General features: G+C 41.8%; 1 protein-coding gene across 1 annotated transcript in view; it reads left to right on the top strand.

Moving 5' to 3' along the window:
* Positions 1-15973, top strand: part of adamts10 (ADAM metallopeptidase with thrombospondin type 1 motif, 10) — a 60746-nt gene that overhangs the window by 29395 nt on the left and 15378 nt on the right. The window contains exons 10-17 of the mRNA XM_047587873.1: positions 806-911; positions 3915-4061; positions 4162-4303; positions 5231-5338; positions 5456-5601; positions 7041-7104; positions 7191-7293; positions 12121-12254. Coding sequence (XP_047443829.1) covers positions 806-911; positions 3915-4061; positions 4162-4303; positions 5231-5338; positions 5456-5601; positions 7041-7104; positions 7191-7293; positions 12121-12254 — 950 coding nt within the window. The remainder of the gene's footprint in view (positions 1-805; positions 912-3914; positions 4062-4161; positions 4304-5230; positions 5339-5455; positions 5602-7040; positions 7105-7190; positions 7294-12120; positions 12255-15973) is intronic.

The following is a 15973-nucleotide window of genomic DNA, read 5'->3' as shown; positions in this document are numbered from 1 at the left end:
TTGGGGGGTAACGCAAGACTGGGGAGACCCAGGAAGAGAGTAAAAATGAAGTTAGTTAAACCCTTGAGATGTCATGAAGGTCTTTCAGACAAAAGCACAAGTTACCAGTGTTCAGCCACACTTTAAATTTTGTCAATGGCGCAAACCGCTGTGAATTACGGTAATTCAAAAACCGCACCTCTAACATAACGCACCCCTCTGCGATCTTATTCTTCTTGCCCTAGATCAGGACTGTTAACCCAGTGTAATATAATCCAGTGAGGCAACAGGCATCCAACGCCCTGTTTCTATTTAAATATACGTGCATGGATGCCCTATACCTGAGGAACTGCATGTTATGACCCAGCTTGAGGGTTGCAATGTTGAGTGAAACAAATAGAACATTAAAATGTTATTAGTGCTATGGATGGAGCTAGCTCGTCTCGTATTATTGTACTTATTGTATCCGTAAAGCCCATTACTATAATTTTTTTGGAGCACAAAGCAGCTACGATGTCTTTATTTACCAAAAATAACCTTTTGTCCCAACAGCATTGGCAAAAAAGAGCTTATGTTCAATGCATTTACACAATCCACCACCATGTAACTTATATTGATGTATTTTATTTATAACAATTTATCCCCAATTAAAACCAAAGTGAGCTCATCTCATTAGAACCTGTTGAAATGATATTTCTACATTCAAATCCCAGTGTTTCTCAGTTTCCCAGACTTTAGGGTCCGATTTTGAGATTAAGTCCATTTGTTTTCTTCATTGTACACTGATTTTATATTAATATGCTTTATTTGTGTTTGTGTTTGACAGGTCTGGCTCCAGTCGGAGGGATGTGTGAGCCAGAGAGGAGCTGCAGCATCAATGAGGACATCGGCCTGGGGACGGCCTTCACTATCGCCCATGAGATCGGACATACGTGAGTCGCACACATACGGAGACAGATTTATTTTTTTATTTCCCGGACATCTCGTTGTTCCTCAACGTGTATGTCACATTCTTCTCTTAAGTACGCTCTTATTTGTGTTGGTCAGTGCGAATCCGCATCTCTGAGATTTGCGTTTTTTGTTTGATTTGCAGCTTTTTTCTGCCTCTGTCACTTAATAATTATGAAGGATGTGCTATAAAATCAAAAGATTGGACAGATGTCAGGGTGCAAAGTCAGGACCCATTCATGCATTTGGATGAAATCATTAAATGAAGCAGTAATGTTCAGCGGTGTTGAAGAAAAAAGTTTTCAGAGTTTTTCTGTAGTGTTTTATTGGTTTACTGGTGCAGAACATTGGAAATGTGCTGCATTTATACTGATGCAAGAAAGGAAAGGGGTAGGGATATGGAGTTGCTGCTGTGAACAAAAGAAAGGGGAATGTCTTTATATGTAAATCGATGAAAGGTCTTGTAGAGTCTCCATTGAAACAAAAGGCCATGAGACTCCAGGTCTGACACACAGGTGACGCTAGCAAAAAGGTAACAAGAAGAAAGGGCAGAGATCCAGGGAGTGGGAGACAGTCCAGGCGTCACTGATACCGGGTCGACCCACCTTTGGTGTGCTTTCACATTCCAGGGTCTGACTTCCCACTGTGAGCCTGCTTTTATTTCCTCACGTCATCGCGTCGACAGCGTCATATTTACACATTTAAGTACAGTACAACGCGACCTGAAGAATGGACCGGTCCAAGCCCTGCTCTTTCAACAGGCTGCTGATATTTGAATAACTCACAGTGCCTGATATCTGCTGCCGAAACTTCTGTTCTCTCAGATGCAGAGTTCTATATAAACAAAGTTGCACATGCATTCCCTGATTGGTGCAATTTCCCCAACGTGAATAGGGCTAATTCACCTGTGCACTTCCATTAACGATCGCGGAACAACACATTTGATTTGTTTGATTTAAAAAAAAATGGACATAAATCTCTGGTCTCTTATGGGAGTAAACCAAAGCTTTGCCCTGTTTTTGAGCTGCTCACAGCCTTGGAGCTTTTAAAATGACGCTGTTTTCTGACAGGCCATTTAATGATAAAATCAGAATGTGACGGGAACGTACATCAACGTCATCGTGTAAATTGGTGGGTTGAAGCCGAGCCGAGCTGATAAAATGCCAGGTATACTCGCTCAATGTGAAAGGGGCTTGAGTTATGATCTAAATACTGATGGGGCGTTCGTGATATCTTCCCAGGGATCAGTCGTCTCATCGTATTTTATTTTTAAAAACATATTTTTTTCTAATTTATCCATTAGAATCAGCAAAGTAACTAGAAAAAAAGTGTAATAAGTCCTCTGACGTGCAGTGGAGGGAAGCAGAAAGCAGCACAGACGTAGCTATGATAGTAAATATGAGTAAAACAGAGTTTTTTCTTATCCCGTGAGAATGCGCCACGTGAAACACAGACATAGTTGTTTCTGAATCACATGATGTCCTTCAGGTAAAACTAATCCTGCGTAGAACGTCTCCGGAGGGAGTTCATGCAATAACCAACACCATGAGACACTCAGAGTCAGCTGAGATTGCGAACGTGTTAATGGCTGTATATTTTCATTCAGTCACAGTGGATTTAGTTGCATGTGTACAACACCTGGAACATCTGTTTCATACATCTGGCTCCTCCAGATGAGGCTGAAACTTTGTTTACTCATGTGTCTGGTTTAGATAATTTTTATCACTTAATGACCAGCGATTATATCAGCTGGTGTTCTGATACCAGGAGGAGTTACTGTTGTATCCGCCTTGCTCAGTAACCGTCTCATTCAGTTGTGCGTGTAAACAGCATTTAGACGTATTGAGACAGATGGTGGATCCATCAGCTTTACTCACGGCGAGCACAGGTGGCTTTTAAACACCCAGGCTCTGAATCTGTCTTGTCAACAGGGCCGTGTTAATTGTTTTGTGTGTGTGCATATCCAATCTGTTTCCGCGGCCTCGGCTGATTTAATTGTCACAGGAATAGTTTTGACATCACAGAGCAGTGTTAGATTAAATGCAGGCCTGTTTGCGGTGGAGCGGACCCACATGAAAAGATGAGACGGGAAGGAGAGACCGCTGGGGGACAGGGAGCTTTTTCAGAACGTTTATGGTTCAGACTCAAATGCAGCTACTGGGAGACTTATCGCTGTCTTTCATGAGTGTTCAGAGAAGAGAGTGAGGCACGAAACGCACCTCTAATAACATGTCGTATCTTCTCACCGTGTTATGTTAAAGATGGACGAGCGTAAACATGTAATAATCTTTTAGACTTTTGTTAATCAGTGTTATTTAATTATTTAATCTAATTTCACGTCTTCATCATCATATTCTGAAATGATATAAACTTGACTTTTTTTTTTTTAATCGATTAATCTAAAGTCTTCAACAGGGGGTCCGTGACCCCTAGAGGGTCCGAGGAAGTACTACAGGGGGGTCGCAAAGACTTTGGTTGATTAGACATTTTTATATATTTTTTTTTTATTTCCCCCGAACAAATTCAGGTACGTTTATGTTTACGACAGTTGCACGTTTTGAAATAAAAGAAAATGAATATTTAAACCTGTATATTATTTGAATAACGTAACAAAATGATAATAATAATGTATATTTTAAAAATACTCTAGGCCGAGTTTAATATAGAACAAATGGTAGGTTCCCTCAGTTTCGGTTCCTTGGCCTGAACATTTTTGATCTGATCTATGTAAAATATTCAATTTAAAAAATTTTGAAAAACAATTGCATGTTTTAAAACATTTTACTTTTGCAGCTACAGTTCTATTTGTTAAAATTTCCAATTTCCAGTTTTTATCTTTCTAAATTGTATATATTGTTGTTTTTTTTGGCTAAGTTAATTTTTATTCAATGTTTTTATTTTATTTTATATTTCTGCATCGCCGCTGCTCATGTTGGGATTATTTCCAGTTCCTCAAAGTGTTGTCACTGTATCATCTCGGGCTTTAGGTTCGGGATGAACCACGACGGCATGGGGAACGCCTGCGGGCCGCGCAGCCAGGAGACCGCCAAGCTGATGGCCGACCACATCACCATGAAGACTAACCCGTTCATCTGGTCCACCTGTAGCCGGGATTACATCACCAGCTTCCTGGAGTGAGTCTGATTTCTGCGACGCCTCAAATAATTTGATGAAGATTTGATTTCCACTTGTTGTACGTCTCTTATTGTCTGAAATCTGTTTGGTGGGATTTAGCTCAGGTATGGGCTCCTGTCTGAACAACGTCCCCCCGAAGCAGGAGTTTGTGTACCCCACCACAGCGCCAGGTCAGGCCTACGACGCAGACGAACAGTGCCGCTTCCAATACGGCGTCAGATCTCGACAATGTAAATACGCGGTGAGTGGACGGTTACAGTTTTAATTTTAGATTATAGCATTTAGAGTCAGTTTACTAGAAATCAGCAGTCTGTTTTACACTGACTAGAATTTTTTTTTTTTTGTGGCACACAGTGTTGTTTACTTAACCCTGTCCTTTTGTTGAATAAATATTTAGCTGTTCTAGAGGACGCTAGCTGCCATTTCAAGTCTCTAAATTGTTCTCATTGTGAATTTGTGATTCTTTACGACATTATATTTCCAAGCAAAGAGGGATCACGTCGCTTTGCGATGGGTGTAGTGTGATTCTGTGATAAATAACAACCAGAAAGAACGTTTCTCGAGTGATTTTTTTAAATGATAGCAAATGTAAAAAAAGGCTAAATCGCATTGGGTTGAAAATAGACAAAAAACATCAAATGAAATAAAACATAACGAACGAAAAAACTGTCAGAATAAGAAACAAGGTGTTATTGCACATGGAAGTAAAGAAGTTCCTGTTTCAGCTTCGAATAGTAACACACACTTTTCTTTAGATTGCGTTTTCCAACTTTATTGGATCTATTCACTGCACCCGTTGTCTCCCACTTTCATTTCAAATGTCTCCAGGCTAAAATCCACCTCTCACTCCTGACAAAAAAAAATAAAAAACTCTTTTACCTTCACCATATAGCATCCACTTTATTGCCTGGTCAAGTTTTACGGGGGCCAGGCTCAGAGTGAAGGCACATCTGGAACAGAAAAACGCTTTATAGACTCATTATTATCGATACTATGTGGTCTGAGCATGTGTACACAATAAAACATGTGTTACAGGCATCGCTGCAGAGTGAGGGGAGTGTCTCTGCTCTCCGAAGTGATGATATGTGAAAAACACTGTGACGGGGTGTCTTTATCACTTTTTTTTTTTACTCTCCTCTCATTCCTCTCCACTCTTCCTCTCACACAGGAAGTCTGCAGCGAACTTTGGTGCATGAGCAAGAGCAACCGTTGCATCACCAGCAGCATTCCCGCTGCAGAAGGAACCATCTGTCAGACCAACACCATCGAGAAAGGGGTAAACATTTTACTTTTTTTTAAACGTCAGAGCGGAGAGTTGTTTGGCTGAAAGATGGGGTGAATGTCCTGGACGAAAGTCCTCTGGCTGAATCGTCTCTGTGTGTGCGCGCTGCAGTGGTGCTACAAGAGGGTGTGCGTTGCCTACGGGACCCGTCCAGAAGGTGTGGACGGAGGATGGGGTTTGTGGTCACCCTGGGAGGAGTGCAGCAGGACGTGTGGAGGCGGAGTCTCCTCTTCAGTCAGACACTGTGACAGCCCCAGGTATAGATATGATCTAAAAATCATCATTAGCACTTTATCTTTATCTTACTTTATCAGATACAGCTGCAAAATGAAGTAAAAATGTCCAGTTATTGATTAAGATTGTGACTCTATATTATGAATACTACCTTGTCTCCACTATTCCTGCTTAATGTCTGTTTCTTTGACTATTTTTTTGCATAAAAAAACAACAGTAGATGGAATTTGTTGTTGATTTTGCCACATATTTAGACTAACGTAAGTGTCTGCTCTCACCCAGAATGGAGACACGAATAGTTTAACATTCCTGTAATGTCCCCATGTCCACTCAAAATACTTCCTGTATAAAATCGCTATGATATATATAACAACTTTATCCATGATTATCTTTTAATGTATCCACTTTTAATTCTTCACAAAGACCCACAGGGTGTTTTATCCACTCAGCAGTGAGTTTAAGATACATTTTTCAGGGTATTAGCATAAATATCAGTCGTTATAGTAGCAGTGTGTGCTAGTGCAAACAGAAGGATACACACTGCAGCGATACAGGTCCGAAAAGGCCAAATTATAGACCGGCAATGAACTATAGGTGTTATAGTTTTAACTTGCAAAAAAAAAGAAGTAAACAGAATATAACTATACTCAATTTTGCATCAACAAAACTGCATGTAACCCAAACAGAATGACACAGGAATGGATGTAAATACTGGCTGATCAAACCAGATGAAACACAAATCGGTCGACAAATGGGAAATGACTGCAATTACATGCAGAGTATACACAACTAAGCTTAAATTTCTGTCTTTCCATATCGGCTCATGGTACAGGTATGATGAGCAGGCCCCAGAATTTATTTACCCATGCTCTCCAACAACCTCACATTGTCAGTGAGGGCACACACATACCACTATGTGGTTTAAAAAAGGAAACAGATAACAACCATCTGTTGTGTTAGGTGACTTGAAATTAAGGGCAGTGACTGCAAATGAAACCAGTAGTTGATGTTTACGATAGCCAGGTCTGTTGCGCTAAATCAATAAGGGACTGACGTTGGAAGTCACAGCTCGCTTAAACGCGGCTTCTTCGTCGTAAATATTACAAAAGAGTTTCCACGCAGAGGAGCGTCGCCTCGTTTAAATCCAGCTGCTGCAGCTGAGTCTGAATCATCACAGAACGACTAGCCCATTCAATCACAGTCACCAGATGTCTCATCTTGACTTGATTAAAGGGAGATTGGACCGACCGTGTTCCCCTGTATCGTTTCTCGGCATCGATTTTCTTTTTTTTTTTTTTTCTCTCTTAAATGTGTTGAAAGTTTAGCAGAAGCAGCTGTTTAATACGCAGGTGCTGTCCTCGTGGTATGTGATAGACAATGAGTGCAGTGGATAAAATAATCCCGTGGTGATGTGTTTAATGTCTTGTATCACACTGGCTGACTTGACTCTGTGTCGCTGCAGGCCAACCATCGGCGGAAAGTATTGTCTGGGGGAGAGGAAACGCTTCAGGTCCTGCAACATCGACGTGAGTCGACATCGTAATCAACAGCATGCGTGTTGTCGGCATATGTGATTGTGGTACATTTTGTGTGTGTGTTTGTTTGTTTGCAGGAGTGCCCGGCGGGCTCTCGAGACTTCCGTGAGATCCAGTGCTCCGACTTTGACAGCGTTCCTTTCAGGGGAAAGTTTTACACCTGGAAGCCATACAGAGGAGGTAAGTGAGTTAACCTGCTCCGTTTGTTTCTCATCGCTGACGAACCACATCTTTACTTACACATAATCTCCTCTCAAACGTCGCTGGGATCAGGGATTCACTCAACACCATCCAAGATATTAACGTATATATAAAATATTCTTAAAGGCTCTCATTGATAATGAACAGACAACACTTACTGATGTTTCCTATTGTTCAATAGTGGTCTGGTTCTTTTTGTCCTTTTCCTCTTTGTCAAATGAATGTCTAATGACCCATTATCAGTCAGTCTCAAGGTTTTAATTGGAGTGAAAGTTCTTAGTGACAGATCTTAAGGCTGTATCGTAGATTGATAGCAGGTAGCAGGTATTTTTTTCCGTTATGATATTAATTTTTAATATACCGGCGTACAAGTGTATTTAATTACACAGCGTTCAGATCGCTGCGCTGCGACAAAATGTTTCAGACCAGACCGTTTTCAACGTAGCGCTTCTAAACACACATGGTGTGACTGCGTCACTGTGAGGCGCGGTGAAGATGGAAAGGTCTGAAAAATTAAGCGGCAGAACGAGAAGACTTGTGCCAGAAAAAAAGGTGCCGTGTTGGTTGTGTTTGTTCGTCATTAAGGGCGACCAGATGCCCCCGATTTCTGGGGACAGCTCCTGTTTTGGATGACCTGTCCCCCGACTAAAGCTGTCCCCAAAAATTTCCCCAATTTTAGCTTTTTATGAATGAGAAAAAGCCAGACAAGCTGCTATTGACATTACAGACACAGCAGTTTAAATATGTTTAAATATGATTTGTCCCTGTTTCTTCATTTCATCTTGATAACATTAAGTTCTTTTTTCCTCTTTTTGTTTGTTGGAAACATCAGGAGACAGTGCTAACATGGACATGCAAACCTGTTTTACTACTAGTGTGGGATTATTCTACAATATTTACTCATCATCACAGTAAAATAATCCATCCTTAGTCAGTCTGCTGCATTAATTCTTCTCTTAATCGGTAGAAAATGTTGTGAACGCGTCATGATGCATGAAAATAAAAAAACCATGATGGGCTACACCCACAGATGTTCCTATTTAAACCTCAAATTCCCTTACAACTGAAGAAGCTTGGATGAGTGGCGAAGTACATTTGTCTTTCTTTAACCTTTTTTCGATATCAAATCAATTATTATAGGACATTTCAGTCTTTACTATAATACCTGCAGTTATAGAGTTAAAGTGGAGTGGGGTTTCTGCTTTAAGCTTGTTACATACCCCTTTAGTATGGACGTAGGTTTATCAGCTGTGAAGCTAAGGCTGGTCTGTATCTGTATATGTTAAGAGGCTATGGGCTACCAGGATCTGAGTTGTAGTATTGCTCCTCTCTAATGGTAGCTGGTGATGCTGTCGTTAGTTTAGTTGGTGTTGCCAATTGCTTTAGTAGCTGGCTACTATTTGCTGTCTAACTGGCTAGCAAGAGCAGCGAATCTCACACAACTGAACAAACCACGAACAAAGCTCCCGGGGACCGTGTTTTCCCTGGAGTCGAACAAAGAGTAAAGTTTGAGTTGGAGTAAGACAATTGGCATGAGAAGAGGCACGAAGAGGAGGTTTTTGACTGGCAGCACAGTGTCTGTGAGAGCTCACTCATGTTACTCAGAGAACCAGAGTTATGTAAGTAACCTTTCCTGCAGTAGTGGAAGTACTGGAGTTTGTTTATTGGGAAGTAGATTAGTGAAATGAGCGTGGATGAAACGAATAAAAAAAGGTGATGATGAAGCTGAAAGAAGTGAAACAGACGGAGGCAACGTGAACAGAGTTGTAGTGTGTGTGTGTATTTGTGTGTGTGTGTGTGTGCGTGGAGAGACTGATGTGTGAATTGAATCTGCAGACTCTCTCCTGCCTGGCCTGCAGATGCTAGCCGCAGAGAACCGTGCGTCCCACAATGCCTTGCACGAATTCCTCGCTCCTGATGAGCTCTAGACGCCGAAACCTGGACGAGAAAGATAAATACTTTTCAACGACATAACTGCATTTAATCTGGCTCTCCAGTAACATAATGGCTTACAGAGACGGCCGGCCGTCCAGTTCCAACTTCAGGCAACAAGTGCTCTTTTCATCAAGTCAGCTGATTTTACAATGGAAATCCCTTGCAGCTGTTAAAATAGGAACAGTGCCATAAACTCTGCCCGGTGTTAAGGCCAGATCACACCAAACCAGCCCCTTCTCTGTGTCTTCAACGTCTCATTTCAGCCTTCGCCCCGTTACTTTTACCCTCTTTCTCTTTTCCTTTGTCTCCTCGCCTCTTTGACTTTACTTAGCTCACCATTATGCAATCTCTCTTTCCTCGTTTCTGCCTGGACACGGGGAACAGAGACGGCCTTTCTCTCTCGGCTCAGACAGCCAAGGACAGTTCATTAAAAAAAGTTTTATTTTTTATTATTATTATTATTCAAACAAGCTGCTCCACATCAGTCCAACAGCCGTCACATTCAACCTTCACACTCCATTCAACACGCCCTGAACCTTTAATACACGCACCCCTTTTTTTTTTTTTTTCTCTGCAGGCCACGGTTGCCCCAGCCACGGCCAGGCACCGTGGGAATTGTAGTTTTCCGTAGTCTGACCACTTTATTGTCTGGAAGTCGACGCCAGTGCATACTCTGTGTCTCTCCCTCTTTCTCCTTCCCAGTACCTGCTGCGGCGCTGCCAGCACAAACAAACACAGCTCAGGCTGATGTCAACAGCCACTCAAATAATGGAGGTGCTGGCAAGCTGCACACATGAATGAAGGACATACATACCACTTGGCTGGAGGAGAACTTCAGCAATATATGTTCATATTTAAGTATGTTGGTACAGGTTTTCTTGGCCTTAGAGCCCCTAACCTTCCCCCAGCAGCAGTGGAGCGACTAAATCCAGGCAGAACGTTTGCTTGTGTTCGCTGATTGGCTTCATGCAAGCTTTCCAGTAATTGGACTGACTCAGCCTTGGCCTTGCTTGGCTGTACTGTAGACATACAGTCATTATTACTTTTGCTCATAAGCCCATGCCAACACCATTTGCTGCCCCGTCCACCTAATCTAAGATGTAATTTTAATCAAATTCTTCCCAGCAGAACTCCCTCATGAGTCTTTTCTGCCAAATACTACTTTGCTACAAGTGTCTCCGACTTGTATGCGCTCGGTCTTTTGTGTCTTTGTCGACTGCTAAAAACGTCTAAAAGCAAATGCATTTTTAGAGAAGGAGTTTGCATGTTCTCCCTGTGTCTGCGTGGGTTTTCTCTGGGTTGTACTCTGGTTCTCTCCCACCTTCAAGGACATGCTCGTTAGGCTGATTAATGACTCTAAATTGACTCTAAGTGTGAGAGTGAGGGGTTGTTTGTCTCTGTATTAGCCCTTCGATAGGCTGGCGACCTGTCCGGGGTGGACCCCGCCTCTCGCCTGAAGACAGCTGGGATAGGCTCCAGGAAACCTTGTGACCCGATAAGCAGTAGTAGAAGATGAGATGAGAAGTTCAATTAGTCAGTTAATATTGTCAGCTGGGATTTTCGGGGGATTTTCAACAGGAAACTGTGAATTTCTTCAAAATCTGGCACCTCAGAAGGTCCATGTCCATTCTCTGGTAAGTCACAACTGTTTTGGAGGCAAAAGGGAGACCTACACAATATTAGGAAGGTGGTCATAATGTTGTGCCTGATTAGTTTGTGTTGAAGTGCAGACACGGACAATGTGAGACAACGTCACAGTCTTTGATGACGGTCGGTTGCGTCTTTTGTATCGGCTGCCTTTTGAAAAACACAGATGTAAACACCATCAGTGAAGTGGCCATTTTAAGTTTAGTTTGTATCTAGCGCAGCTGAAATTAAGCCAGTGTCCTTCTGTATTCTGCATTTGCTCTGCTCTGTCATATGCATTATTCATTAACGTAGTTTGCAGTTGTTCGTTTTGTGTACGCACGTATTCCAGGGAAACGGAGACATAATCACATTCAGCTGCTTGTTCTCTGGTTGTCAGCGCAAGGGAAAAAAAAAACACACACACAAAAAACATTTCCTACTCCCCTGCAGACTCTCGTTTCTCTCTCGTACATTCTGCTGAACCTTTGCTACACATGTTGCACATGTACCATAACAGATTTTGTTGCAGTGTCACATTGATTTCTACAGTAAGTCTTATTTCATGTCTGGTGGCCAAACCTGTAGCTTGCTGCAGTTTATGAGTGTCCAATTTTGACTCATACATAAAATTACATGAAAAACATAGAAATAAAAACAAGATATTAAGCTTTAAAAAAGGAAAGGCAATTAAAACAAGCAAAGAAATATTTAAGATTCAACTTGGAGCTAGAAACATGAAAATTAGATTGATTAAAAGGAGTAATATAATACAATTATATAATAATATATATATAATATATATATATAATACAATGGGAATGCTGCAGATAACAATAATGTTTTGAGCCCTGATTTAAATGAGCCGACATCAGACTGTAGATAAGTGAGAACAAGTTAGCACACTAATAATATTTAAGTTTTAAAACCTTCTTGAGAAGATGAAGAGACGTTGGGAAACAAAGCCCATCACTGACAGGTTCATAGGTGACAAAACACCTAAAGACCCATTTAGTTTTTAGTACTTTTCTCTTTCTCACCTACACTTTTTATTTATTTAGAGATTAATATCTACATGCTCTATAAAGTCAACTCAATAAAATCATGGTCAAAATAAATTTGCGCTACAAATATTTATTACAAATAAAGATCATAAACTGTGCCTTTTATTTGCACATATATTTTACATATTTTTGCTTATATTTGATATAATTGATATAATGTGAACAATTGTGTGTTTTCCAGGGGGGGTGAAGCCGTGCTCTCTCAACTGTCTAGCAGAAGGATACAACTTCTACACAGAGCGTGCTCCAGCTGTGGTGGACGGCACACTGTGCAGGGACGACTCTCTGGATGTGTGCGTAAACGGAGAGTGTAAGGTGAGTCTTAAAGGAGTCTGAAACGTGGTTTCACTAGGGGACACCATGAAGTTGTTTTTACTCCCTGATCCAATCCCAATCATTTAATATTCAGACTTTAAGTAAATAAAATGAGTATTCTCGTAGCTCACATGTGCACCAAGTATTAAGTCCAATACATAGGGATGTCAGAGTTAATGTAGTGTTGGGGTGGGGGGGGTAGCTCGTACCTTGGCTCCAGAAAACTTGTTCTCTACTACAGAAATACAAAAGCTTCCTAATACATTCTGTAATTCTTTTTTTGATTTGATGCTGGCTCGAGGCAACGTTTCTCTTCTTTTCCCTAGTGGACTCAATCAAGTTGGTACTAAATGACTAAAATCTCCTACTACCGTTCATTCTTCATGAATCCAAGATGGCAGCATGTCCTTTGTCTGCTCACTGTTTGTCTGTTTTAACAATTTTTAATGAATCTTAGTGCCTTTCTCACTCTTTTATGTTGCCGTTTGTTAACTGAGTTTAAGTATTTTGCATTTTTTTGGGGACTCTACACGACTTTGTGACTGTTGTGTCTTATTGTGAGCTGCTCTGAGGGCTTTGTCCTGCAGTGGTAGGGTGTATTAGAGATGGAACAAGAGGTGGAGTGTAGGACACTGACTTTGTGGAGTGGTCCCAGGCAAAGCACCTACTCCTGAACGTGGACAAGACCAAGGAGCTGGTTGTTGACTTCAGGAGGAAGAGGACACCAGTGGAGCACATCTCCATCATCCAAGAAGTGGAGGGTAAAGTAGTGGACTGCTACAAGACTGCCTGGGAGTCTACATGAAGACCAGGCCGGACTGGAGGGACAACAGTGATGCTGTGTAGAAGAAGGACCTGAGTAGACTTTACTTCCTGAGGGAGCTCAGGTCTTTCAATGTGTGCAGCGAGTTACTAAAGTCTCTCTACCAGTCTGTTGTAGCCAGTGCCCTGTTCTTTGCTGTGGTTTGTTGTGGGAGTGGTACCAGCAAAAAAGACATCAGTAGGACCAACAGATTTATCCAGAAGGCTGGACATGTAATCGGTAGGACACTGGATGAACTATTCTCCATTATGGACAATCCATCCCATCCACTACACCAAATATTAGAGGGCCAGAGGAGTTCATTCTGATCCACTGCTATAGTGAACGCTACAGAACCTCTTTTATACCAAACTCCAGCTGTATAACAGCTCATCTTTGTGTAACAATTAAGCTACTACGACCAAGCGATTTCCCTCGTGGATCATCTAAGTCCAAGTATCTCGGGGCTTAACATACTCACCGGAGACCCTGAACGTCTCAACGAGGCAAGTGTATGGAACAGCCATTCTCCACTTGTCCCACTCTGAGGTCCGTCCTCTGGTTGCAGCTAACTAGAGTTCCAGCTGCAGCCTTAAACCTGTAGCAGCAATAAGACACACATCAAGTCGGCGATATATCTCCTGCTGCAGTGTGTGGTTTGCTTCGTAGCCTGGAGCTACAGCAGCGGCTCAGCTTCAGTCTTGTCTTTTGTTTTCCTTTTTTGTGGCTTGAGCTGCGTGCTGTGGTGCTGCGACCATGAACCCAACACTGTTTGCTGATCTGTTCGTTCTACGCTGAAAAGCGCTGGGTAATAGCATGTTTACTGGCTGTGTGTGGGATCGGCCCCGTGTGAGTAACTCTGCAACCATCAGTCCATTTGGCACAGGACGCGAACTTATCATCCGACCTGCCCAGAGACTTACCTCAACTTCAACGCCTTCTAACTCTGTGTAATTACCTCATGTTCCGTGAGGGATCCTGTTCGGTTTAAACAAACCAAAAGTCAGATTCGGTGTGTGATTATTTCTTTTATGTGGTAGCGTGCGGCGCAACCCAGGCCCAGATTTTCAGTGCACCCAGACATCATCCGATTTGAAATCCTTGTCTGACGTTATTAAATTGTTCATGTTTAATGTGCACAACTTGTTTTCCAAGATGGCCGTGGTTAGGATTCAACCAACAGATGCAAATATTAACAAACAGGCTTAAGAACGGTGGCAGTGTGGATACTCATGTTAAGTCAAACTTGGATGCTCTCGATACTGTAGATACTTACTTTTGAAGGTTTTTAGTCCAGGAATCAAGGAGGAGCATTAAAGCTTTGACCAAGTTTTTGCATGCTGGAATTCCAACCATTAGAGGTGAGCAGACAGTTTAAACTGAGTCAATAGAAGATTGTCTTCGTCTGAGATAATATTGTTTATCCTCTCTCTGACTCTGGACACCCTCCACTGTCTGGTCTCCGCGCCGACCGCTGACCATCATCACAATCAGCTGCTGAAAATCTGTCTGAACTTTGGCAGCGGCTGCAGATTCCCATTACCGGCGCTCTCTCTTAATCCCAGCTGTTAATGAAAACAAAACACTGAACTGCTGTTGGTTTTGATGGGACCACCTGCAGCTCCAACAGGTCCCTGGAACCAATCTGAAACCCACACAAGCCATTTGTAGAAGAACACAAGACGCTTTAATGGTGATTGCGCTGAGGTTATGTGGTCGCACTTGAATCCCAGACTGTTTGATTTAGTAAACGCTTTGGACGGAGGAGAAATGGACACTGGGACATCCAGTTTGACGTTCAGGGGTTGCCTGGAGGTTTGTAGAGCGCCAGCAGACTTTATTTTTCCACTTCCTGCTCCTGTGAACGTTGTTCAGAGGTTCAGACTGTGGAGTTCCTGCAAGTTTCTGGACTCATCCAAAAAAGACTAGTTTGTTTATCAACACCGTCTCCTCTTTCTCTCCATACTCTCCTCTGTTCTTCTTCGTAGGAACTCAGTGACCCTCCAGCTCAGTTAGTCCGTCTGCACTGCAGGCTGGTTTTCATTCACTGCACTCTCATTATCTCTTGTTCTTTTTCTCCTTTTTTTGATTCTCTACACAGTCCTCTCTGACTTTCGTCTGCCTTTCCAATCTTCCTTGCAATGTTCCTGAGTTGGGGTTTTTGACAGTCAGGGAGAAGGGAGACACATATAGAGAGATGAGCGAGTAGAGAAAGAACCCGAGGAACAGATGGTCCGATCCAACATGCTGCGTCTGCCAAAGTCTCTTTTTTTCCTGGATTTGTTGGACAAAAAATAGAGTTACATTAACAACACCTGTTCTTTTATCAAAAATAAAGACCAGGTAAGATCTGCCTCCGCTCTCCCCTGCTATTCTGTCGCGTTATAGAAGGAAAAATTAAATGAAAAGGGTTTCTTGCAAACACAGGTCTTGTATTTATAAATCGCTTTTCAACCTGTTGGTACTTCAAGTGCTTTGCAGTGCAAGTTTTTTTTAGCCCCACACGATCACATACCATGTGGTCCATGTATCAGGGATCAAACCACTAAGCCTCTACCTACTGAGCCACTGCCAACTACACACTATGTTTCACATATTATTTGTAGTGTCGTCATGGGGGCTACTGAAAAAAAATGTAGTTGGAGCGTATGAATTTTTTTTTCAGATTTTTTTTTTTTCTGATTCTGAGATTTTGAGAAAAAAGTCAGAATTCCGAGAAAAAAAGGTAGAATTTTGAGAAAAAAAGTCAGAATTCTGGGATTAAATCTGAATTTTGAGATAAAAGTCAGAATTCTGAGGAAAAAGTCAGAATTCTGTGGAACAAAAGGTAGAATTCTGAGATTAAAGAGAGAATTCTGGGATTAAAGTCAGAATTTTGAGATAAAAGTCTGAATTCTGAGGGGAAAAAGGTAGAATT

This window comes from Mugil cephalus, chromosome 6 (genome assembly GCF_022458985.1).
Source record: "Mugil cephalus isolate CIBA_MC_2020 chromosome 6, CIBA_Mcephalus_1.1, whole genome shotgun sequence".
Taxonomy (NCBI): domain Eukaryota; kingdom Metazoa; phylum Chordata; class Actinopteri; order Mugiliformes; family Mugilidae; genus Mugil; species Mugil cephalus.
The sequence above is the reverse complement of the archived record's forward strand: the minus strand, read 5'-3'. Positions and strand labels throughout refer to the sequence as shown.